The following is a 24,533-nucleotide window of genomic DNA, read 5'->3' as shown; positions in this document are numbered from 1 at the left end:
CCCCCTCTCCCCCTTTCATGTCTATCCACGGTCATTATAATAAAAGGGAAATGTTTGTTTTCACACTGCATGTCGGACCGGCGTCAGGGGGTCACCCACTACAAGATCTTTCCCCGGGAGGAATCCAAGATGTGTATGTGTGGTCTCCAAAACTGCGTTTTGCCATGAAAAAACAGGCAAGAAGTGACATTGGGTAATCCCATGCACGAAACAGTGTCTGCAGAATAAAACAAGTGCTCCTTGCTGTTTGTGCGCCGATTTGCCAAGAAGAAAAAGAAAAGATGCAGTTTGCTCGCTGAATGTTGACGTCGTTGGCACACGGGTCCCCAAAATATCCTGTTTCCACACACGCTTTTATTCTTTATTTCTCTCTTTTGGTGTAAAAACAACTTTGGTCTGTGTTGCAAATGCAACACATTCAGTAGTTCTTATTGTTACAGGTGACCCCTCCCCCAGGTTTCCCCTTCACCCGCGTCTTGCACTCTCATTGGCTCCTAGAGTCGCCTACAGGTTGAGATAGTAGGCTCGTTCGAGATGAGCCAGGTCTGCGCAGAATCGATCACCGGCGACGGCGCCCGTTGCATGCCGGTTAGATTTGTGTCCGACTCGATCCCGACTTGCTCTGACGTCATGCACATGGGCAACGGAAATCTCACGAGAGCAAGGCGCCGCAGGTCTGAGACGCAGGCGGCGCAGGTGTTTCACCGACTGCAAAGCCAGGCGGACCCAGAGCATGCTGGGAAACGCGGCTTTTCAGCTGATTTAACACTGATTGGTTTACAACATGATGACGTTTATATAAACTTTTTACTGTTTTTGAATCGGGAGGATTTTAATTGCTATTTGTCTGATTTAAGACTTATTCTGTCCAGAACAATGTTGTGAGGCTGATAGTTACGTTTAGAAGTCAAAGAGACTAAATCTGTTCAGATCACGGATCATCCCAGTCTGTTGTTCATTAAAATCAGCAACAGGTCGCATGTAGAGCACTTTGCCAGCTACTCTGTCATAACTAAAACAACTGGAGACTGGGTACCAGCTGGTATGAGGGTCTGATTATATTTTATTAAATCGGAATCGCACCACAGTGTTTTCATCACTTCCTGTCCAGCCTGAAGGCGGCTGGAATCGGCTGGAAACTGTCCGACTTTACCGCAGCTTTTTATCACCGCCCCCCGCTGCTGCCGCCTGCTCTCGTCCACTTTACAGGCGAGGCGCAGTTCATCTCGAACGAGCCTATTAAGCGTCAGATTGAGACGGCTGAGCCAGCGCTGATTTGCCTCCGATCTGGGCCAAGTTAAGAATCAGGGCCAAAGTCTTGTAGTAGGAACTACCATTTGTAAGAAACTTCTGAGAAGACTCAAATGGCTGTTATTTTTGAGAACGAAAGGAAACTGGTAAGTTTTGTTTAAGGCTTTTTTCCCCTAATGTTATTTTATACAGCACCCTAGTGCTTCTGTACAGCACTTTGGTCAGCTCAAGCTGTTTAAATGTGCTCTAGAAATAAGCTTTACTTACTTACTTACATCCTACAATAAACCATGCACTACTTCACCATCAGTGTCTTTGTCAGGCGTTCTGAATTATCTGTTATTAGCCTAAGAGGAGGAGAACTAGCTACAAGTCTCATTAAAATGACAAACTAGCATGAGCGTTTATCAGTTCCTTTAAAAAAGAAGCCACGTCGGCCAGTTCCTGTTTTTCAAAACAGTTAGCTTTACAACCCAAACCACATTAGCAGATTAGCTGCTGAATGTAAATCTACAGCAGAAGAAGCTACAATTTGGATGCATCCCTCATCTTTACCAGTACTTCAATGGTTACAGACATATGGTCTGGTTGTGCAAATTGCCATTTTATTTATTAGTTCTACAACAAAGCTTCAGATTTGTTGTTGAATTTGACTGCAAAACTTCAAATCACCCCCCACCCAGACGGATGTGTTACCAATTTGTTTATTGAACATTAAATATTGCACTACGTGGGTGAGAAGACTCATTGTTTTCCACCCACACACATGTTCGATCCTTTGAATCAAAGCATTGACCCTAAAGACAGAGCTTGTTTGCTGCAGTGGGACTTTAAAGATAGTTTTGTATTTTTCAAGTCTGTTTTAATATAAAGCCCATTATGCCAAATGCAAGTTTATTTATTATTATTATTATTATTATTATTATTATTATTCCTTTCCATACTGGCTGTGACGTGACCTCTTCCTAGTGCGACTGTACTGTGAAGTTCAGCTGAAGCTAACATGAGGCTTTAGCGGCCTGAGTTAGCCAAATAGAGTAAGTTAGTCTTTTCAGTACATAATTCCCTCGGTGTGCTTCCTCAAACAGCATTTCCTTAGTGAGGCGTGTTGGGGAGATACTTCCTTGTGGCTGTATCACAACACCAGCGACAAAAAAAACAGATAGTCAAGATTGAAGATACCCAGTTGATTTGACAAACTCAGACTGCTGAAGCCTCGTGTGTGGAGTCACGTCACAAGGGGATTACTTAAAGGCCAGTGTGGGGAGGAGGAATGATTATTACAACCATAGGCCCAAAAAGGCACCTTTTTAATTTAAAAGAGGTCAGTCCAAAGCAGGAAACCCAACGCAGAGGGCATCATCATGTGTGTATTACTTAGTATTACTAGTACTTTTATCGTTTGCCTTGAGATTGTCACAGTAGGTAAAATCCGTTTTGGCGTCCGATAAGCCTTCAAATCACAGATCTAGCACTCAGACGAGTTTCATCATTTCACCTGCAGCTGAACAGCTACACGCCACCACCAACGGACACCCCTGGCATTGTTTTAATGTGGACGTTTCAACATACATAGGTCATGTGGGGATTGTATAAGACTAGGGCTGCCCCGTCTTAGTTCAATAGTTGACTAACCGGTTGATTTGGTCTTGGTCAACCAAGATTTCTTTATTTGTTTTGTAATTGTTTGTATGCGTTTTCATACTGAATGGTGTATTTCCCAGTAACTTATGAGCCCATCTCTGGTAAACACAAAATTTAAAATGGTGCCTTTGCTTGATTCTTTGTGGAGAAACTCAAATTTACAAATCTGTCGATTTAATTGACTAAGAAGTTCTTTAGTTGAAGACTGCGCTAATTTAGAAAAAAAACACCCAAACCTATTCTTTAAACCTTGTGTTTCGACAGTAGCCATGCTGTCATACTGTAATACTGACCCAGTGTTGGGCTGCCAAGTCCTCCAAAGGCACCAGAACCAAGGGCTCCCAGTGGGGTGAAGGGTGGGGATCGGCCATACGGATCTTAAACACAAATGCAGGTAAACGTCAGATATTCTGTGATGATACAAATGTTAATTTCTACACAGCAGGCTTTAAGCTGTGCTGGCCCTTCTGAAATGTCTCCAGACAGACGGACTGTGGAGACTTGATTTCCATTCATTTATGAAGGGTCAATGTAAAACCTGGAGTGGGTGAATCAAAGTGACAGGCATTGGTTGTGGTGTACAAATGGCATTCAGATGCGTCTTTTGAAGCTGCTCTTACCCAAGTGTGCAGTTGGTGCGAGGAAAGAGGAGTGGGGCGCTGACGGAGAGATAAAAGGAGCGGAGGACGGATTGACTGCCCCTGAGGGAAAGACAAAAAAGTAAAAAGGAAAGAAAAATGTCACAACGTATCAAATCAAGTGCAACAAGCTACTCACACACTTTGTGCAGTAAATCAACACAGCAATGCTGTCAAACCTCAGAGATGTGAGGACAGTTGGTGAGAGAAGGAATCGATGAGTTACTTAAGAAATTAGTTAAAATCATGAGAGCAGATGTGAAATATTAAAAACACAAGACTAAGGATAGAAATATCCAAGACATCTTTTAGTCACATAGCACATTACACAACATTAAGTTGTGGAATCAAAAATAAATTCACATTCTGTGAGCTGTTGAGACAAAAAATGTTTAGGCATGCACCTGCAGCTGAGAACAGACTGGGAGGTCTGGTCAGATCATGAGAGGGAGGCAGGGCTCCTCCCATGGGGCCCAGGGGGCCCAGTCCCCCAGCTCCAGGAAGACGGGCCAGCAGGTCACTACGGAAGTCCAACTTGTGAGGATCAGCCTGCATCAGCTGAAAGAGATGGGTACAACCAGTTAACCAGGTATTTAAAAGGAGTCACAACACTTTCAATCTCTCAATTTAAAATCCATTTTATTTACTACATTAGGAGTTTTACTCTCTCAATATAATTTACTTTACAATTGAGGAATTTACAACACGTGATTTCAACAACAAACCCATACCTTCACTTTTTTCTGATGGCTTAGAATCATCCAGGCCACATATACATGCATAGCACACCACTTTCCTGGTTTCTGCACAGCACAAAAAACACAGGGGGTTTACTATGTTATTCCATGAATTTTGCATGTACACCTTTAAAGCCTTTGCACACAGAGTCACACAGGTGTTCTTCCTTTGTTTGGAAATATTCCGTTCAGACGCTACACACGGTTGGCGTTTTGCAGCTGGAGATAAGGTTACCCACTGGAGCTCAGTATAAAGTTTGGGAATATAAAAAGTCAGTGAAAAATGCATAAGCAAGGATACAAGAAAATCATGGAGGACAGGACAACCACATACATTATATACACAGGAGAATTGGTGGCTTCTGAAATAACTAACTGAGTGTGCAAGGGCAGAGCATAGACCAGTAGCAGTCAAGATTACAAGTGAGATTAGTGCAAAGAGTGAATGAAGCAGTGAGAAAGTAAAACAGGCTGAAGGTTTTAAGGAGAGATTCAAATAACATCAGTTTTTTGCTTACATTACTGATTTTCAACGATGTCCCAAATGGATCAGTTAGCTATGAGAAAACAGAAGTGTAAAAACACTTTTAATCCACATGTCTCACTCTCTTAATTAGGAAAAGCTGTGCATTCTTTACCGCACTGACTAGGCCCATGTTGCAGCACATCCTAGCCTAAACTTTGGTCAATACAGTCCTATGCAAACAAAAGGAGGACATGATCATGCAAACTTTAGGTCCTAAGTAAACATGTTGTCCTTACCCTGGGGTCTTTGGGCTGCAGGTGGTGAGGCACAACCCCAAGTCGTGCGGTTATATCTGGACCCGCTCCCTGAGGGACAAGAGGCTGTCACACACATAGCACAACAACACATGAGCCATAACCATACTGATCTACAACTGCTTAACATGTGATGTGATTATTTTACTCCATCAGTGCTATTTTTCAAATTCTGGAATCACTTTTTCAAAAGGATAAGAGTTTACAAAGGCAAAGTCATTATGGAGCCTTGTGGGACCCCTTCTGTGATTAATGACCCTCCAGTGCTTGTACCATTGTCTGGGAAGTCCTAATTGTTTCATTAGTGTTCTTCCAGTATGGGTGGATCAAATAAGCGGTCACTCTGACCAAGACAATAATTACACCATGTAATGGTGAGATTTCCCCTGACAACGTGATGTCTAGTTACTGCCCAGGAACGAGTAATACAAATATGTAGGAAGAGTTGTTTTTTTTCCCCCTCACCTTTGGCTGAAATGCTCCTTGCAAGGAACTGAAAGGCCCAGTGGGAGGAATCACAGGCTGGATACTCGGCACTGAGGGCGGCGGGTACTGTGGGAAGAACTACAATGACACACACACATACATACAGACATACATACATATAGCTTAGTGACCAGTGAGCAGCTCTACATCAATTAAATCGATGTACTCGTGTACACTTTCAATCTAGTTTTGTTTCAAATGTTTAAGGTCCTACAACTAGAGCTAAAATATATTCTCAGCCTCGTTGTTTTATGATGTAACATACTAATCTGTAAATTATCCCCACCAACATAATCAGTAAGATTACACAAAGTACTCACAGGGTGTCGGTACAGTCCGTCCATTTTGCCTGCATACTTATCAAACTAAAAGACAAAAGCAGTGTGTGGGTTAAAACATCTAAAAAAACTGAACATGGTCCACATTCCAGCCACATTGGAATTTAAAGTACGACACAGATGTTCAGCATAACAACAGAGAGCATCTCACCAGAGGCGGTGCGGTTGCTGTGGGGTGCAGGAAGGGCGTGAAGTGTTGGTGCGTGTGCGTGTGTTGGTGCTGGTGGTTGTGATGATGAAACTGGAAGGCCAGAGGCGGGATGCTCGGCTGGTTCTGAGACGTCCGGCCTGATGAACCCGGTCCCGAGTTTGATGCTGATGGACCACCAGGAGTTGAGCCGCCTGCAGCTGCTGCATTATTTTCAGACCCTGGGACGCTGCGTCTGCCCTCGCGCTCTTGTGAATTCAAGAAGTGGGAGTTTAAGTTTTGACGCAGTAATTCTTGGTCTGTAGAAGAAAGGGAGAGAAAAAAATATAAGTGAATTATTAAAAATATAATAATAGTACCACTGATTTGCTCTTAATTTTAAGCATAAAAAGTAGAACCCGACCAAAAGCCCGAGGATTTTTAAATCCAGAAACATGTAACAAAACATAAAAGATTTCCCTAACATTAGTCAGTCAGTCAGTCAGTCAGTCAGTCAGACAGACAGACAGACAGACATCACAGTTCAAGAACATACAACTTCCTCAACACCCCAGACAACCGCCAGAGGAAGTCTGGGTTTGGTTTATTTCAGTAACAAATTAGTCATTGTGTTTCATGAACGGCTGAAACAGACCAACAGACTGTTACAGCAGTGAAACGTAGCATTTCTTCTGACCGTACCTGCTGCTGTTGAGTGGCCAGGACCTTGTAGCAGAGGTGGAGGGGGGGGGAGGCCAGGTGAGGATGCAAACAAGGCCCCAGAGTTGGCTCGGGATGGGGGGCGGTGGGGCCCTGAGGCTCCTGAGCCCCTCATGTAGGGCAGCGACACACTGGTGGAGGGAGTCGGGGGGCGCATGGAGGATGAGGAAGATGCAACAGATGAGGCAGATGGGGGAGGTTTGACTGGGGTGTTGTTCCTGAAGAAAGAAAGCATAGATAATGTTCCACAAATTAACAATTAACCGAACAGGGATACGTGTTAATAAGAAAAAAGTTTTTAAAAAAAAGGAGTAATAAATAGGTGCTTATAACGAAACACACCTGTTGATGTTGTAGATGGAGTGAGCTCGTACAGGCAAAGTGTGGAAAGGTTTGGGTTTGGAGAGTGGCGGGCTGCCGTTGTGGCGACTGCCGTTACCGTTGAACGGGCTGGACCTGGGGAGCGTGCCCGAGGCTGTGATCGGGGGAGGCAGGCAAGAGAAGGGCACAGAAGAGGTAGAAGAAGAAACAGGCTCTGGGACATGCTGCTCCAAGCTTTTCTCTTGACTTCGCTCCAGGCCTGATACTCTCGGGGTCACCATCAACCGTGAGACACCACCACAACGGGCCGGCAGAGGCGGGCAGATTTTGCCCATGGATGTGCCCATGTTGGAGGGGGCAGGCTCCACTACTGAAGAAGAAAAGACTAGTCAGCATTTTGCCTTTCCTGCACATTACAGTATAGAGTGACAGGATTAAGGGTGAGAATATGCAACATTTACAGAGAGAGACCAATGACCCAAAATGTGAAATAGAGCTTTAGGTTCGAAGGATTCACAGGTTCACATTTTGGATTTTAATACATTTTCAAAGAAAGAGACAAAATCCCCAAAACACAGGAAAGCTGGGAAAATTTGACAATGCTCATCACTGACTAAACCCACACCAAAGAAAAACTGCTCTTTTGTGCCATATCACACCAATGTACAGCACAGTGTATTCCGATCCTTTATTCGTAGATAATTCAGCGCTAGTGTCCCTATCAATCAAATGAAGCACAATCCAGGCTACGTCAGTAGTTTTCTGTTAAGATCTAAAAATAGACTTGTGAGGCCCCATTGACTGACACATCAATTCAGTTTCATGAATGTAATCGTACCTTTCCTCGTGCTGACTGTGAAGACTGGGTCCATGTCGTTGTCAGAGGCCTAGATGGGGGTAAGAAACGGAGATTTAATTGATACTCATCGTATTAATCAGCTATTTCTTGTACTGTACAGGGTTCTGCCTGCCACTGTACGGCTTTGGCGATGCGCTGAAGAATATGAACCACACACTGTATGAAATAGTATGAACTTAAAAAAACAACGTGGAGACAGGACATCTGGACGAGCTGACGCGTGGGACACGCGCCCGTTGTTTTTACAGAGTGGCACAAACATGACACACCCCCACACCCACGCAAGTTGCGCACAGAGGGGCAGCTGCAGCCGTTAGCGAGTGTGCAGTGGAGAGAGAGAGAGCGGGGAGAAAGAGAAAGAGGTGTGTTTGTCGGTGAGTATGAAGTGAGTAGTAACATTATAGCTGTGAAAGTACGAGTGTAGTCTGTTTACAATCTATATGTTGGTAAATAAATGCTACAACTCTTCAAGACCCAAGCCAAGTTCCCGTGTCTTTCTTGCTACCTGCTAGTTAAAATGAAGGGGGATTAGCCACGGAGCGAGGGGCAACTTCAGCACAGGCTCACTTAGGGCTGGGTGATATGGAGGAAGTCTAATATCACAATATTTTTGACCAAATACCTTGATGTCGATACAGCAACGATGTTGTAGTAGTATTGACTTTCAGTGCTTACACAAACGATTTATACAATGAGATGTTTGATAAATGATCATCAGTGATGTGGATATAATAACTAAGTGGGTAAAGGCCAATAATACAACAGTTACGACAGTCTGGTAAGGTCAGAAAATGACATAACTTTACTGTAATGCAACCTTTAAAACCAGGAAAAGACAAACGTATGCCATATTATGATATCCAAAATCTAAGATGATATCTAGTGTCATATCACAATATCCATATAATATCGATAAATTGCCCGGCTCCAGGCTCACTAAGGGCACCTGGTGCGACAATTGGCCGCAAGGTTGCGCAACAGTGGGTGTGTCACTAAAATGGCTCATTTGTGTGACGTCATGTTGTTGTTATGTTCCCGCAATGTATCACAAGTAGACTTTATATTTCACAATAACAGTTTCCGTCAGATTGTTTACAGATCTTGACATTTCCAACCTTACTTGAAGGCAGCATGATTCCATGGAAAAGAGAAGCGACCGAGCAGCTGTGCTTTGTTGTTGCAGGAAACAGTTGGCTGTTCCACAAAGTCTACCTCCATTCAAAATGGATGGGCAGACCTGCGTTTTTGAAGCACCTTATGAGGACGGATGCAGTCACGCTGACTTAAGGTGGCTGACCTTTAATGTGGACCAACAAGTCTCACTATAGTGACAAACTGCTCCTCCAAGTTTTGCTTTAGTGATCTCTCCCACGCTGCAACCATCAACTACTAAACTAGTTTAAAATCGCCATGACGCCATTAAATGAGCAAATGAACTTGAACATACAACCCTGCTGTATCAAGATTGTAAAAAGTGTGACAATCCATTATGTGCCCCAAACCAATTAATAAAAGTAGCTTTAAAAATGTCAAAGAGAGGAACTGAGTTTATCTTGTTGTGTTCCCCTTCCAACAACATTGCGTGCGTTACGTGCAAACTGTGTTACATGCAACACATTCATGGCCTAATAACAAAAGCATGACATTTATATTGATTAGATAACAAGCAGCACACACCTTGTCTCCTGTATCACTCTCAGTGTCACACTGAAAGAAGAAACAGAAAAAAAAAAACATCCATCAGAATATTTCAGGCAATGTAGTTTTAGAGCAGTTTGCAGAAATGCTGCAGTGTTGCAGGACATTTATACATCAGAGCATTATGTTCACTATGATATTAGAAAATAAACTTACAATGTAGCCAGTCTCCAAAGGGTGTCCCTTAAAAAGAATATAGTATTTAAAATAGGTTTTAAATAAGAATAAATAGAAAAATGTATATCAATTACAGCGATTGAACTTTAAAAAAGTTAAAAATATGCCCACATAAAACTAAGGAATCACCCTGCACTAACAAAAACACCCTTGAATAAAAAGGTGTTGTAAACCTGTTTTACTGGCTTTTTTTTTTAATGGCAATGGTAAATACAGGTTAGCAGTGCAATGGAAATGTTAACATTGCTATTTGATCAGGAATTAGCGCGAGATCTATTGTGACAAGACAAAGGTGGAGCCAACCGAAACATACAGGCACAGCAGAGTCATAACTCTTGGACTCACCTCTATCTTTCTCCTCTTGTTTCTACTCTTCCAACAGCTGCTGGAGTAGCTGTGAGGAGCTCCTTCCTCCGGCTCGGACAGAGGCCCTCCACCATTCTCCTCCGGCCCTCTCTTCCCCTTGTTCCTCCTTCCCAGCATGTCAGTGCGCTGACTGGGCTTCAGAGAGCAGTCCATCTGATAACGAGAGAGAAAATCTGTGTTTACATGTCCGGCAATAAGCATGGACGTGTATGACTGAGGGCAAAGACCATATGCTAGATACAAGCTGAATAAAGCCCCGACAGAACTCATTTCTGCATAGTTTCTAATTGGAGTGATCGCAGAAATAAAACACAGCAGAATAATGTAATGCAGCCTGCATGAGACTTCAGCTGTTTGTGTGGAGACTCACTTATATAGTGTGCTTTTAGGCTGTCTGTTGTGGTTGTGTTGAATTGTACACAACCTATTCTAGGGTGGGGCAAATAATCAAATTTTCGATTGCAAAACAATCAAAAAAAACAATGTTATTGAGAAAAACAATGCATTTGCACATTATGTCTTGCAAGTAAACTCTTATTTTGTAATGTTCTGAATGATAATCGCACTTTTGCCCCTTCAGAAGACTAAACTCACTCAGACAACATTTAAATATATTTGACATTTATTTTAAGGGGAATTCTAGAAGTTACAAGGGAAAAGTAATATAGAAGTATTTAAGTAAGGGATGTTTCAGTTTTGTTTTCACTTTTGATTTGTTAAACTGTTTAAGTTCAATAAATGCAACATCTTTCCAAAAGCCAATGAGCAAATCGTGTTAAATAATGGTGATTTCAATGTTGACCAAAATAATTGGGATCATGATTTTCCCATAATCAAGCCGCCTTACTTCATAAAAAATGACAGTATGGTTTAATCAATAATTCAGACAAATGTCCACAATACAAAAAACATAAAAGTTGGTGTGTACATTACACTGATCATCTCCACCAAACTACCTCAGGCGGTCAGAAAATAAATCTAAGGGTTTGTGAGATGATAAACCAGTGAAAGAGAAAGAAAAGTATCTCTGCTACACACACACACACAAAATACTTTCTGGTGAAATACTGGAAAGAATGATCTCTTTAGGCCCCATAAAATCATTGAAATGATTAAAAAGAGAAAACCCCAGTTTGTGATGGGAGGTTGCGAGTAGGCGTTGCTTAGCCACGAAGACTCACAAGCTAATAGAGTCGGCAACCACTGAGTAATGCATATGAAAAGACAGATTGAAACAAAGTGTTTCTTCAAACTCAAAGAGAGTTGTGGAGAAAAAAGGCGAGTGAACCGTGAAAGAAAAGGGATTGCTTGTATTAAGTGAAACGTATAGGTGACTTAGATCCAAAGAAAGAAATATCCAATGCACATCACAAGTGCAATCCAATGAAATAACAACTGGAAAATACAAGATGCGGTTGCTGCATATTATGCACAACTACTCCGTAGAGTTTTAAATCCAGTTAGTCTTTGGGCATAGTTAAAAAAAACAAACTAAGTAAGCTTAAAACCGCCACACGTTGTCATTATTCTGTTTGGCTGCAAAGTTATGAACTTTGTGCTGTTTATTACAGAAAATGCTACAGCTGCAAAGATAACTCCGTTAGTTGTCATTAATTATTAAAATGATCACCAACTATTCTGATAACCGATTAATTGGTTTGAGTCACTTTTCTGGTTCCAGCTTGTTAAATGTGAATATTTTCTAGTTTTTTTCTCTCCTCTGTGACAGAAAACAGAATATCTTTGAGTTGAGGACAAAACGAGACATCTGAGGACGTCATCTCGGGTTTTTGGAAACACTGATCCACATTTCTAACCATTTTCAAATAATCGTTAGTTGCAGCTTTAGTAGTAGGGCTGGGCAAGAGAAAAATCTGAGAATAAAATCAGATATCACAATACTCTTGACCAAATACCTCGATATCAATATTGCAGCAATATTCTAGGGTTGACAATTGGTGCTTTAACAAAATATCTTCACACTTGGATTTTAGATAAATAATCATCAGTAATATGGACGTAACATCTAAGTGGTTAACAGCAAATAATATAACAGCTAGAACAGTCTGGTAAGTTTAGAAAAGTACATCACTTTACTGTAATGCAGCCTTTAAAACCAGGAAAAAATCTAATATCCAAAATCTAACACAATTTCTAGTCTCATATCACAATATTGATATAATATTGATATATTGCACAGCCCTACCTAGTAGTTAAATTAGATATCTGCATTTGGAATAAAGGCAAAAAAAACACAAGAGTAAAACTCAACATGAAGGTCAACACAGCGAGTCTGTCCAATTGCTGGAACGGTTGGTTTTTTTACTGAATTATCTTCAACAGAATAACAGCGGACAGGTACTGCTGTTCATAAATTTAGGCAGGAAGTTAGAAATTTGGAAAGAGAAGTTTGCCTCATTCCACTAGTAAAACACTGTAGTTTAGCTGGTATGTTTAGCAGTTCCAGATAACCATCGGTCGTATTATCTACTGGGTGATTTGACTATAAAATTTAGTTAGTCAGGAGAATAGTGCAACTGTCTGTCCCTGCGTTTTACAACATAACCTACTGACGACTAATTTGGTTTCCTGTCCTAATGCAGAGGTAAAGCACATGAACTAATATTAGAGTTTGTTTTTTTTCTCTTCATCACACACGCCACATGCATACGTATGATGTATTCAAGCTCCACATTCCTGGTGGAAACCTACCAAATGAGCATTTTAGAATCAACAAGACACTTTAGTTTCTTTTCTGATCTTGATTGATTGAGTTGGGAATGAAAAGTAATAGGTGATGGTCCAAGTACAGTACTTAAACAACATAATGTCTGCTGTCGAGTAATAATTACGCTCATTTAAATCGTTTCTTGTGGATTAGCCATTTCTTTCTTAGTCTAAAAAGCCATTTGGCAGCTCATCAACACCTCAGTGAATTAGAACATGAATAATTGAGGCCTCTCCTAAACCCATCAGGAGGGATGCCTTGGGGTTTGCCTGAGTGGATTGCTTTCTCCAAGCGAGGAACCGTGTCAAGAGTTGAGGAGTTCAGACCTTTAGCTGAAGGGAAGAAGGCATGATTTGACTGATTGAGAGGAGCAAAGAGGACAACGATTCAAAGTAGTCAATCTTACATGATTATCAACTATATAAAATTTAAAAGGTACTGTGCCACCTGTCTCCCACGCTTCATTAAAGAGTGATCCATCAATAAATACTTCTGTGGAAAATAAATAGTTAGGTGTTTGACAGCTGGGTGTACCAATCAAGATATTTACCTCCAGTGCCTCCAAGCTGACAAAGCTCGCAATAGCGAAGCCATCAATGATGTCTTCCTCGCAGGACACCGACTCTCTCTTCCTCCGGCGTGGAGGCCTGTGTCTCCCAAAACCGGGGCGGCATTCTCTCCCACCGGGACCCAGCACACTGTTCGTCCCACAAGCCTCCCGATCGGAGCCCGAGGACAGGGATGTGGCCCGCTCATTGGCCAGGTCCACTCTCCTCCTCCGCCGCTCCCTGTCGCGCTGGGAACGGGACCTTCGACTTTGCCTGAATCCAGTGCTTCGGCTCGGGCCCTCCATGTTCAAACGGGTCCTCCTTCTGTAGCTCCAGTGAGACCAAAGGCACTTTATTCAAGTCCCGGTCCGGTGGAAGGCACCGAACCGCAAAAAAACCACCACCACCACACAGGCCCTCGCAGGGAGCCCCGGTTAAAATGGCGTTAATGGAACCAAGTGGCTATTATTTACCGTCCTTTGACAACAGTCTATCGGCATTAGTGCCTTTCTTTCGGCGAAATTTGAGTGTCATTTCCATAAATCTGAACGCAAACTGATCTCCACATGGGGATTTAAAACATCCAAGACTCACACAAATGTCAGGACATAGCTGACTGTGTCCCGTAGAAGGCTAACATTAGCTACCGACAGCCACACAAGTTATACGCATGTAAACAAAAAAAGACCAGTTGGGTTCCGACAAAGCAGTCTCACCCGAGTTATATTTCAAAATAAAAATCACGCCAACGTAGACTTTGCTTAATTTAACTATTGCGTGCAGGAATTTTCTAAATATCTGCTGACAATTTTTTTTTTTACACGTTAGTTAACGTTACATTAGCAAGGCCAATAACCCACATAACCAACACTAACACACCGACCATGCCATTATTTCGTATTAATGTGAATTGTTATTGTTGACAGTAAATTACTCACAACCTAAAATGAGTAAAATGAGCTGTCCGGTCATAGTAAAGGAAGCTAGCGTTAGGTCAGTGTTGACTCTATATAGCATGTCCACGGCTAACTCAATACATTACAATATATTCAGCCAGCGACCTAAGAATAAAACTATATTCTTAAAACGTGTCTCCAAAAAACTGACACGCCGGACAGTTTACTGTGAAGCTAACTAATAATCCGCAGCCATGAGAACAAATGTTCCAGACGAAACGTTGATGGCCGATAGTAATGGTTGAATTCGCATCACATCAAAAGAAAGACGTAACGTTAGCACACTGGCTAGCTAGCGTTAGCCGATCCAGCCGTTGGCCGATCCAGCCGTTAGCCGATCCAGCCGTTAGCCAGCTAAGCAGCTGTTAGCCACCTAAACAGGACTTTTCTTAAACGGAAGCAGAAAGAATACGTTTTTGGCAACCAATCGTCCATAAAATAATATCTCGCTTCTCTACACGCACCTTCGTCCCACCTCCATCGTAAAGAAAAAAAATCAAGGCCCAAATATCAAAGCCTCGGTGTCGATTTCCATAAACGAGGGTGTCGGCCAAGCCCCCGTTGGGCTGGGCAGCTCCTTCATGCAGCCTTTACTGTGTAATCCAATGTTTAGGATTAGTTAGACCACTCGCCGACGTTTCCAGTCAAAGGTTTCTTATTCGCACTCAATCCAGAGTTAAAACACACACGAAGAGAAGGCGAACGGCTCCGCGGCTGCCCCTTCACAAGTTTCCACTCAATTGGAAATTAATCGTGAAAATCAGGGAGACACAACCCTTGTCAGCCGTGCAGTGCATTGTGTGCGCCGCTCTTCTTCCTCAGTCGCCTCGCTGGCTCGCGGGTGCCTCTGCGCGTGCATACCGCCGCCACGTGGACACTTTCTGTGGGGCTGTTTTTCAGTGATTAAACCAAATTCTCTCAGGTTTTTTTAGAATATATGATCATATGTTTTTATTTTAGTCATAAAGACAAAAGACTACAGACTATTGAAGCCCATTCCCGCAAATTTAATGAACAAAAATATCCTGTAAGTCATTATAACAAGAACATTTCCCGAAATGATGATTTAGTGATAGTAGAGTATTGTTTACTATCGTTTCTCAAAAAGATAAATGAAAAACATTTTTTAAAATAATGAGCCCTTTTGCATACTAATTGCATGTTATCTCAAAATAATGACGTCTATCTTAAAATAATGACTTAGTATTAAAAATAATGACTTAATATCCCCAAATAATAAGACACGTTCTCACCTATGTGTTGTTATTTTAAGGAATGCTCATTATGTTGCTAATGATACTAATTCATTATTTCAGAAAGGATCGTTTTTTCATAACAAGGCATTTTCATTTTATTTCTGTTTCTCAATTTCCTAAACACACAAGGCCTTACAACCCATTGTGTTATGATGGAGGCTTTGAGAAATTAGCATTATTGTTTGTCTAGTTTAAAATAAGACGAGCATTTATTGATCCAAAGACGGGAAAATTCAGATGTTGCAGCGGCACAGACACAAACATCTACAAATGAATGGGGAAGTAAAACAAAAGTAAATAAATAAGTATCCAAAAACTACACAGGAGCAATTAAAGTTATGAGGTAAAGTGAAAGTCATATGGTTTATAGCAGCGAGTCAAATGTATGTGTAAACACCTTATATCAGCAGAATAATACAATATGCGTGATTACTGTAAGATACAGTTTAGGGGACCACTAAGGTCTATATAAAGAGACTTCAGATACAGTATTAGGGACCACTAAGGTCTATATAAAAGGACTTCAGATACAGTATTAGGGGACCACTAAGGTCTATATAAAAGACTTCAGATACAGATTAGGGACCACTAAGTCTTATAAAAAGAGACTTCAGATCCAGTATTAGGGGACCACTAAGGTCTATAAAGATACTTCAGATCAAGTATTAGGGACCACTAAGGTCTATATAAAAGAGACTTCAGATACAGTATTAGGGACCACTAAGGTCTATATAAAAGAGACTTCAGATACAGTATTAGGGGACCACTAAGGTCTATATAAAAGAGACTTCAGATACAGTATTAGGGGACCACTAAGGTCTATAAAAAGACTTCAGATACAGTATTAGGGGACCACTAAGGTCAATAAAAGAGACTTCAGATACAGTATTAGGGGACCCCTAAGGTCTATATAAAAGAGACTTCAGATACATTATTAGGGGACCACTAAGGTCTTATAAAAGAGACTTCAGATACAGTATTAGGGACCACTAAGGTCTATATAAAGAGACTTCAGATCCAGTATTAGGGACCACTAAGGTCTATGTAAAAGAGATTCAGATACAGTATTAGGGACCACTAAGGTCTTATAAAAGAACTTCAGATACAGTATTAGGGGACCACTAAGGTCTATATAAAGAGACTTCAGATACAGTATTAGGGGACCACTAAGGTCTATATAAAGAGACTTCAGATACAGTATTAGGGGACCACTAAGGTCTATATAAAGAGACTTCAGATACAGTATTAGGGGACCACTAAGGTCTATATAAAAGAGACTTCAGATACAGTATTAGGGGACCACTAAGGTCTATATAAAAGAGCTTCAGATACATATTAGGGGACCACAAGGTCTATTAAAAGAGATTCAGATACAGTATTAGGGGACCACAAGGTCTATATAAGAGACTTCAATACAGTATTAGGGGACCACAAGGTCTATAAAGAGACTTCAGATACAGTATTAGGGGACACTAAGGTCTAATAAAGAGACTTCAGATACAGTATTAGGGGACACCTAAGGTCTATTAAAGAGATTCAGATACAGTATTAGGGGACCACTAAGGTCTATATAAAAGAGACTTCAGATACAGTATTAGGGCCACTAAGGTCTATATAAGACTTCAGATACAGTATTAGGGACCACTAAGGTCTATATAAAGAGACTTCAGATACAGTATTAGGGACCACTAAGGCTATATAAGAGACTTCAGATACAGTATTAGGGACCACAAGGTCTATATAAAGAGACTTCAGATACAGTATTAGGGACCACTAAGGTCTATATAAAGAGACTTCAGATACAGTATTAGGGGACCACTAAGGTCTATATAAAAGAGACTTCAGATACAGTATTAGGGGACCACTAAGGTCTATTAAAAGAGATTCAGATACAGTATTAGGACCACTAAGGTCTATATAAAAGAGACTTCAGATACATATTAGGGACCACTAAGGTCTATATAGAGACTTCAGATACAGTATTAGGGGACCACTAAGGTCTTATAAAGAGACTTCAGATACGTATTAGGGACCACTAAGGTCTATGTAAAAGAGACTTCAGATACAGTATTAGGGGACCACTAAGGTCTATATAAAAGAGACTCAGATACAGTATTAGGGGACCACTAAGGTCTATATAAAGACTTCAGATACAGTATTAGGGGACCACTAAGGTCTATATAAGAGACTTCAGATACAGTATTAGGGACCACTAGGTCTATAAAAGAGACTTCAGATACAGTATTAGGGGACCACTAAGGTCTATATAAAAGAGACTTCAGATACAGTATTAGGGGACCACTAGGTCTATATAAAGAGACTTCGATACAGTATTAGGGGACCATAAGGTCTATATAAAAGAGACTTCAGATACAGTATTAGGGGACCTAAGGTCTATATAAGAACTTCAGATACAGTATTAGGGGACCACTAAGGTCTATATAAGAAGACTTCAGATACAGTATTAGGGGACCACTAAGGTCTATATAAAAGAGACTTCAGATACAGTATTAGGGGACCACTAAGGTCTATATAAAGAGACTTCAGATACAGTATTAGGGACCACTAAGGTCTATATAAAGAGACTTCAGATACTATTAGGGGACCACTAAGGTCTATATAAAGAGAGACTTCAGATACAGTATTAGGGGACCACTAAGGTCTATATAAAAGAGATTTTTTACTTTACTACACTATAACGTAGGTGGAATGTGTTTTTTCGTATAGCATGAAAAACGTAGTGTCAGACATAATGAATATTAGCTATTTCAAGTGAGCAATACTGCAATATTAACACGAGAGCCTGGCGTTATTTTATATAATCTTTCCTGTCAACACATTCCTATGAAGACCACCTTCTTTCAGACTTTTCTACCCTTCTGAAACAAAACTGGTCACAAATACAAAGTTTCCCTTTTATTAAAGGTTTAGTAAATTCCTAAACAGCCAGCTGCTGTTGTTTTTATCAAACATTACTCAAATGGGAGTGCATTTGTTGGATGTTTGGGGACAAGAGCGTGGCTCATTAAAGTTTTTAATAATTTTTGGACAACAATGGACGTCTGCGGCACAGGGGAAGAAGACCAATCAGGCTTTGATACGCACATGATACATGTAAGCTGATGCATTCATTGTTGGAATTTGTTGACAGAAGAAAAATACAAGAGATCATCATCCTTATCCTCAAAGTCACTTGTGATGTTCAAATGTCAAACTCTCAGTTCCGTTGCGTCTTTTCTAGAGAACCGGCAGATGTTTATGGCGGCCATCATCTGGTCGTCCTCCTGGAGGACAGCAGCGAGTGCAGCAGGATGCCTGTCGCCACGGAGACGTTGAGGGACTCTATCCCGGGGAACAGCTGTCTGCCAGCTGGGATGGTGAGGAGGGTTCGGCACAGAGACAGCAGCTGGGGGGACAATCCGTCCCCCTCACCGCCCATCAACAACACCGTGGGTCGAGTCATCTGGAAGTCTGAACACTGGGTGACGGGAGTCCGGGTCTCCTCGGCTCCTGCCCCCACTGTGCCAACCACCTGCCAGCCCTGGGCCGCCTTTGACCTCAGCAGGTCTTCCAGGTTTTCGTATCCATACACCCCAATCACCTCCATGATGCCCGAGCTGGCCTTGCTGACCACTGGAGACAAAGGACAGCTGTGGCGAAGGCTGGTGAGGACTCTGTCCACACCGAGGAAATAAGCCGACCGCAGGATGGCACCGAGATTCATCGGGTCCTGAATTCTCTCCAGGACCAGCCAGAGAGGGGTGTCTCCTCGGTTTGGTGCAGGGTCTCTGTCCTCTGTGAGGTAGCCCAGAGGACTTGCTTGCAGACAGACGCCTTGGTGTACTCGCCCCCAAGACATCTTGTCCAGATCTTTCTTGCTGACCCGCTGGACTTGCACTCCTCGCCCATGAGCCTCCTCACAGACCTGTATCACAGACGCCCTGTGAGAGGCCTCCCCATCTTTTACAAACAGTTTCCGGGCCTGCCTTCTACCCTGAGTCAGAGCCAAGAGACAGGGGGAGATGCCAAAAACAACCTCGTAGCGCTCAGCTCTGGAGTCCACTGTTGACCTCTGTCCCGCCATCTTCTCCTTCTCTGCAGGGAAATCGTCCAGACTCAGCCTCCTGAGTTCAGAGGACACTCGGCTGTCTTCTCCCTTCCGCTGATATGGCCGCTGCAACACCGGGATCTCATTTTTCCAGGCTTTGCTCTGGACTGACCTGTCATGTTTCTGCCATCCATCAGATGCAACACGCTTGTGTTGGACAACGGAGGTGTTTGACACCCTGCGTTGTCTCCTCGCCACAGAGTTGATGCTGCTGTCCTCTGGGCGCAGGAGGGTCGCTGAGACGTGGTGACAGGCAAACTGAGAGCCCACTCTGGAGATCGACTTGTTTAATCTTCTAGTCCAACCAAGCAACAACTTGTGGTGAAGTGACATACTGAATACCCCCATATTGAAATAGTTGGAAATGTGTCCAGGTGCACGAAGAATAACTTCCCCAAAGACACGTGGTTCAACTCCCTAAGAAAGCCGTTAATCCATAAAGGTTGTGTCCGTAGATTAACTGATTATCTATCATCAAGAGTTTCCTTTGTTCAACCATCAAAACTAACTATCTTCCTCCGTAGCCGACACGTTTGTGGCAATTTCATGAAGTACGCACATGTGCAACTCAGCTATATAAAGAGCACGTCAAACTATGACCGGATGTCGGGCGCTTTCACCTATAAAATAAAAGCTTTTGCCATTTGTGGAAAAATGTCTGCAGACAGACCTAGAAATACACAGATACGAGAGTGCTGATAACGTACTCAGCTTTATAATGAAAAAGTATTTAGACCATGAAGAAGGTAAAATAAAATAAAATGTGATAAAATAATGTAAAGTAATGTAATTAATTCTGAATAGCTTTTATGTGTAAGTGTACAGAATAAATGCTAAGAATTGACCTCAATTAGAACATTATAATAAAAACATAATAACATAAAGGTAAGTTTAAAATGTACTCTTCAGTTTACTCCAGTGTCATTTTAACCTGTCATGGAGTATCTTTGCATTACTCTAGTTGTATTTCCATTTGTAGGATCATGTGGTGGGAGAAGTACTCAGATAATCCTACAAATAGAAATACAACTATGTAAAGATACTCCATGACAGGTGAAAGTCCTGTGTGTAATTCTTAATGCAGCACTTTCATTTGTCATGGAGTATAATCTTTATTTTTATTTTATTTTACAGACTCAATGTCCAGATAAAAAGTACACATAATAACACACTAAAAGAGGGGTACAATCTAAACACACAAACACAAATGCATGCAGACAAATTGACTCAGAAATATCACAAAAGGGACACACAAAAACAAACATACATTCATACATGTATACAAACTAATAGCTATCTTAAATAGTATCTTTACATAGTTGTATTTTATTTGTAGGATCATCTCAGTACTTCTCCCACCACATGAGAAAATACAATTGAATAATTTAAGGATTTTATTTTGAAATCCACTACTTCCTTTGGTGCGTGACGTTGACGCCACCTGTGACGCTGGCAAAAACAATCGACGTCTATTTGTTTGCGAACGCGAATACGTCATTTCCCGGAAGTGAACCTACCGCAACACGGAAGTCGGGGGAAAGAAAACAAATAACCGTCCAAATTTGTGTCGAGTTGTGGTCGGAGAAGACGCCTTTAACACCGTTTAACCGTTAGGACGAGCTTGGTACACGGTGAGAGACACACACTGGGCGGGTTGGCGTTCATGAAGCGGGGTTAGTCTGTGGTTGCCAGGGCTGACAGTTAACACTTCGTCGTCCTGGAAGACGTTGAGGCGGATAGTCGGCGGATAGTCGGCGGACAGTCGGCGGATAGTCGGCGGATAGTCGGCGGATAGACGTTGGATAGTCGGCGGATAGACGGCGGATAGTCGGCGGATAGTCGGCGGACAGTCGGCGGATAGTTGGCGGATAGACGTTGGATAGTCGGCGGATAGACGTTGGATAGTCGGCGGACAGCCGAGCTGAAACACGGCTGGACGGAGAGTTCAGGCCTCTGGTCACATCACTAACTGCTGAGTAATAGTTTCCAGGAAGCAATAAAGTCTTTGTCTACATTAACAGGGCTAGAAACGGATCGATACTGTATATGTGCAACTAATTACCACAGTGTAAAATACGTTCTTACAAGTCCTGTATCGAAACTTAGGTACTTAAGGTAACTTCAGTAAAAGTAATTTTTTAATAATAATTACCATGTTTAACGTTATTATAAGGACAAGCAGCGGATATTTTGTGGAGCTGGAACCATGAAATGTTTTTACATGAAAAAATCACTAAAACCATCAAAATATTTAAATACATTTTCTGACAATTAACTCATCGACGACAAGTTTCAGGTGTGCTTTAAAATGTGTTTGGTGTGCAGAAATCTTTCATTTCTAAAGTACCTAAAGCTGTCAGATAAATACCGTGTGAAGCACATTTTATTCTGAGATGCAGCGGAGAAGAAGTAGAAAGATCAAGTACCTCAAACATTAATATTTTTTTTCATTTTAACGATGCCTATTTAGTTTGTGTGTGTTGTTATTTTGCTTTTGGTATTTCCAAACAGATGGACTTCCTTTTCGGGAAGAGGAAAACTCCGGAGGAGATGCTGAAGCAGAATCAGAGGGCGCTCAACCGAGCCATGAGAGAACTGGACCGAGAGCGAATGAAACTGGAGCAACAGGAGAAAAAGATCATCGCTGACATCAAGAAGATGGCCAAACAGGGACAAATGGTGAGAGGAAGGAAGAAGCGCTCGTGTTTTACGAGGAGAGAATGCATTTTATAATCCTAGCTGTAATGTGTGTGTTGTTTAAATCTTTTTCAGGACGCCGTCAAGATCATGGCCAAGGATTTGGTTCGCACGCGGCGCTACGTCAAGAAGTTCATCATGATGAAAGCCAACATTCAGGCCGTCAGCCTGAAGATACAGACGCTCAAGTCCAACAACAGCATGGCGCAGGCCATGAAAGGCGTCACCAAGGCCATGGCCACCATGAACAGACAGGTCTGGCAAAGAAATCACAGAAACACACGATTCAATGGAAATAAACGACAAACCGCCTGATTTGATGTCTGCGTTCTTATGTTTGTTCCATTTCCGCAGCTGAAACTGCCTCAGATTCAGAAGATCATGATGGAGTTTGAGCGGCAGAGTGAGATCATGGACATGAAAGAGGAGATGATGAACGACGCCATCGACGATGCCATGGGCGATGAGGACGATGAGGAGGAGAGGTATGGGACCCAGATCACTAGGCCTGCGCGGTTATTCGTTATAATATCTCGATTCACCCTGTTCACGATTGAGTTTTTAAATAACTGTGAGGATTTTTTTTTTTTTTTTTATGACTTTGATTATCATTTAATTTTACGAGCCGACTGCATCACAAACGCTACCGCTTTCTTCTGAGAGTTTTATACCTAGACTGGCCTGCCAATCTGAAGGTTGGCGGTTCGATCCCTGGCCCTGCAGTCCCTTGTCTAAGTGTCCTTGGGCAAGACACGGAAGTTGCCCCCGAGTTTCCCCCGACAGTGTGTGAATGGTGAATGGTTCCTGTACTTTGTAAAAGAGCTTTGAGTAGTAGTTAAGACTAGAAAAGCGCTATATAAGAACAGTCCATTTCCATTTGCAATGCTCTCCCTTCTCCTCATTGAGGCCTCTATGTTACCAGGCCTGTGGTGATGAGCACCGTGCTGTAGATGCCGAAAACAATCTACCTTTGGTACTGCCAATTTGTTATGATTTGTCATGGTTAAAAAAATTGTGGCAGAGAAACGTGATATCAATTCTAAGCAAAAAATCGTGACTCATATTTTTCCCCAAATCGTGCAGGCCTAGAGATTTTTTCTTCATTTAGGTGCAAACCTTTTATTCCACAAACATTATGTTGACACTTCTTGTTAAAATCTCCGGCGGATCCTACCAATTTCTTTTATGGAAGTGCACTATTGATTGCCCCTTCAACTCATGCCGCCATTTTGTGACTTCTTAATTCACCTTCCCCGGTCTGATAGAACCAACCCCATCTATGTTTTGCATTCACTTTGATCCCTTTGTGATCGTGTCTCTGTCTCACGCACAGCGACACCATCGTGTCCCAAGTGTTGGACGAGCTGGGTCTCAATCTGTCCGATGAACTGTCAAGTAAGAAACACCTGAGGCACAATAATGTCAATCCTACACATGCTTCCTTTTTGTCTTTTGTCTGGTGTTTTTCATGTGTTGCCTCTTTTTGGTTGTGTTCCTCATTTCAGATCTCCCGAGCACCGGAGGAAGCCTATCGGTGGCCGGAGGGAAGAAGCAGGAGCCCCAAGCCGCCCTGGCCGACGCAGACGCTGATCTGGAGGAGCGGCTGAACAACCTCCGGAGGGATTGAACACACAGTGAAGAGTCCCACACTGTGGCTGGGTTGTTAATACGGATAAAAACATACTCAAATGTCTGCGTTTAGATTCTTTTGAAGGTGTAACTGGCTGAATACTAGCTGTTTCAGCTGTGTGGCTTTCTGTTTGAGGTGTTTTTACTTTATGGGTGTATTGTGTATTTTATCAAAAACATACAACGGTCATTATCTCTCACCTCATTGAAGACATTGCCAAATGACACAAATTCTCTTACAGTGAAAATCTATCTCTCTCTGTCTGTGTAAATACTAACTCCTCAAGGCATGACGTTTTCACAATTTGAATTAACACTAAAAGCAAAATGTTTAAAAGAACCCAAAGGAAAGATGGTAACAGGACAGAAGTGGATATTTTATATGTCAGCACTTTTTGTACGTCCGGCTGGTTTGGCATTCTTTGTATTATCATCATAAAATATACAGTTTTAGCGCTGATGTAACATT

At 42.0% G+C, this 24,533-nt stretch overlaps 3 protein-coding genes across 10 annotated transcripts in view; 1 reads left to right on the top strand and 2 right to left on the bottom strand.

Annotated features, from left to right (window-relative positions):
* fbrs (fibrosin) overlaps nucleotides 1-15,205 on the bottom strand; it is a 19,759-nt gene extending 4,554 nt beyond the window's left edge. Inside the window, exons 1-16 of one of the 8 annotated variants that reach the window (XM_032501590.1) lie at nucleotides 13,421-15,205; nucleotides 10,122-10,295; nucleotides 9,756-9,782; nucleotides 9,579-9,608; nucleotides 7,881-7,929; nucleotides 7,064-7,412; nucleotides 6,704-6,939; nucleotides 6,026-6,321; nucleotides 5,857-5,901; nucleotides 5,516-5,614; nucleotides 5,033-5,116; nucleotides 4,789-4,827; nucleotides 4,265-4,336; nucleotides 3,938-4,091; nucleotides 3,516-3,554; nucleotides 3,189-3,272 (exon numbers count right to left, since the gene is read on the bottom strand). In XM_032501590.1, the coding sequence (XP_032357481.1) occupies nucleotides 3,189-3,272; nucleotides 3,516-3,554; nucleotides 3,938-4,091; nucleotides 4,265-4,336; nucleotides 4,789-4,827; nucleotides 5,033-5,116; nucleotides 5,516-5,614; nucleotides 5,857-5,901; nucleotides 6,026-6,321; nucleotides 6,704-6,939; nucleotides 7,064-7,412; nucleotides 7,881-7,929; nucleotides 9,579-9,608; nucleotides 9,756-9,782; nucleotides 10,122-10,295; nucleotides 13,421-13,723 (2,080 nt within the window). In that variant the 5' untranslated portion in view covers nucleotides 13,724-15,205. Of the gene's footprint in view, nucleotides 1-3,188; nucleotides 3,273-3,515; nucleotides 3,597-3,937; nucleotides 4,092-4,264; nucleotides 4,337-4,788; nucleotides 4,828-5,032; nucleotides 5,117-5,515; nucleotides 5,615-5,856; nucleotides 5,902-6,025; nucleotides 6,322-6,703; nucleotides 6,940-7,063; nucleotides 7,413-7,880; nucleotides 7,930-9,578; nucleotides 9,609-9,755; nucleotides 9,783-10,121; nucleotides 10,296-13,420 lie in introns of all 8 variants that reach the window. The other 7 variants (XM_032501586.1, XM_032501587.1, XM_032501593.1 and 4 more) reach the window with 7 other exon arrangements.
* Nucleotides 14,988-24,533, top strand: chmp2a (charged multivesicular body protein 2A). The gene is made up of 8 exons (XM_032501629.1): nucleotides 14,988-14,992; nucleotides 15,159-15,160; nucleotides 21,353-21,369; nucleotides 22,250-22,417; nucleotides 22,511-22,690; nucleotides 22,790-22,920; nucleotides 23,769-23,830; nucleotides 23,941-24,533. The coding sequence occupies exons 4-8, from the start codon at nucleotides 22,250-22,252 to the stop codon at nucleotides 24,060-24,062; spliced, it is 663 nt and encodes a 220-aa protein (XP_032357520.1). The 5' UTR covers nucleotides 14,988-14,992; nucleotides 15,159-15,160; nucleotides 21,353-21,369; the 3' UTR covers nucleotides 24,063-24,533.
* Nucleotides 18,313-20,329, bottom strand: mrm1 (mitochondrial rRNA methyltransferase 1 homolog (S. cerevisiae)). The gene has a single exon (XM_032501613.1). It carries the CDS (start codon nucleotides 20,084-20,086, stop codon nucleotides 18,899-18,901), a length of 1,188 nt encoding a protein of 395 aa, XP_032357504.1. The 5' UTR covers nucleotides 20,087-20,329; the 3' UTR covers nucleotides 18,313-18,898.

Source organism: Etheostoma spectabile, chromosome 21 (assembly GCF_008692095.1).
Source record: "Etheostoma spectabile isolate EspeVRDwgs_2016 chromosome 21, UIUC_Espe_1.0, whole genome shotgun sequence".
Lineage (NCBI taxonomy): Eukaryota > Metazoa > Chordata > Actinopteri > Perciformes > Percidae > Etheostoma > Etheostoma spectabile.
Note: the sequence above shows the minus strand (reverse complement) of the source record. Positions and strands in the feature narration are given on the sequence as shown.

What these genes read in the sequence shown, in the direction of transcription:
- mrm1 (XM_032501613.1), bottom strand. Translation starts at nt 20,086, where the DNA reads ATGGGGGTATTCAGTATGTCACTTCACCACAAGTTGTTGCTTGGTTGG.
- chmp2a (XM_032501629.1), top strand. Translation starts at nt 22,250, where the DNA reads ATGGACTTCCTTTTCGGGAAGAGGAAAACTCCGGAGGAGATGCTGAAG. An exon ending in TGGCCAAACAGGGACAAATG is followed by an intron (nt 22,418 to 22,510) that starts GTGAGAGGAAGG and finishes AATCTTTTTCAG; the next exon opens with GACGCCGTCAAGATCATGGC. An exon ending in TCTGTCCGATGAACTGTCAA is followed by an intron (nt 23,831 to 23,940) that starts GTAAGAAACACC and finishes TCCTCATTTCAG; the next exon opens with ATCTCCCGAGCACCGGAGGA.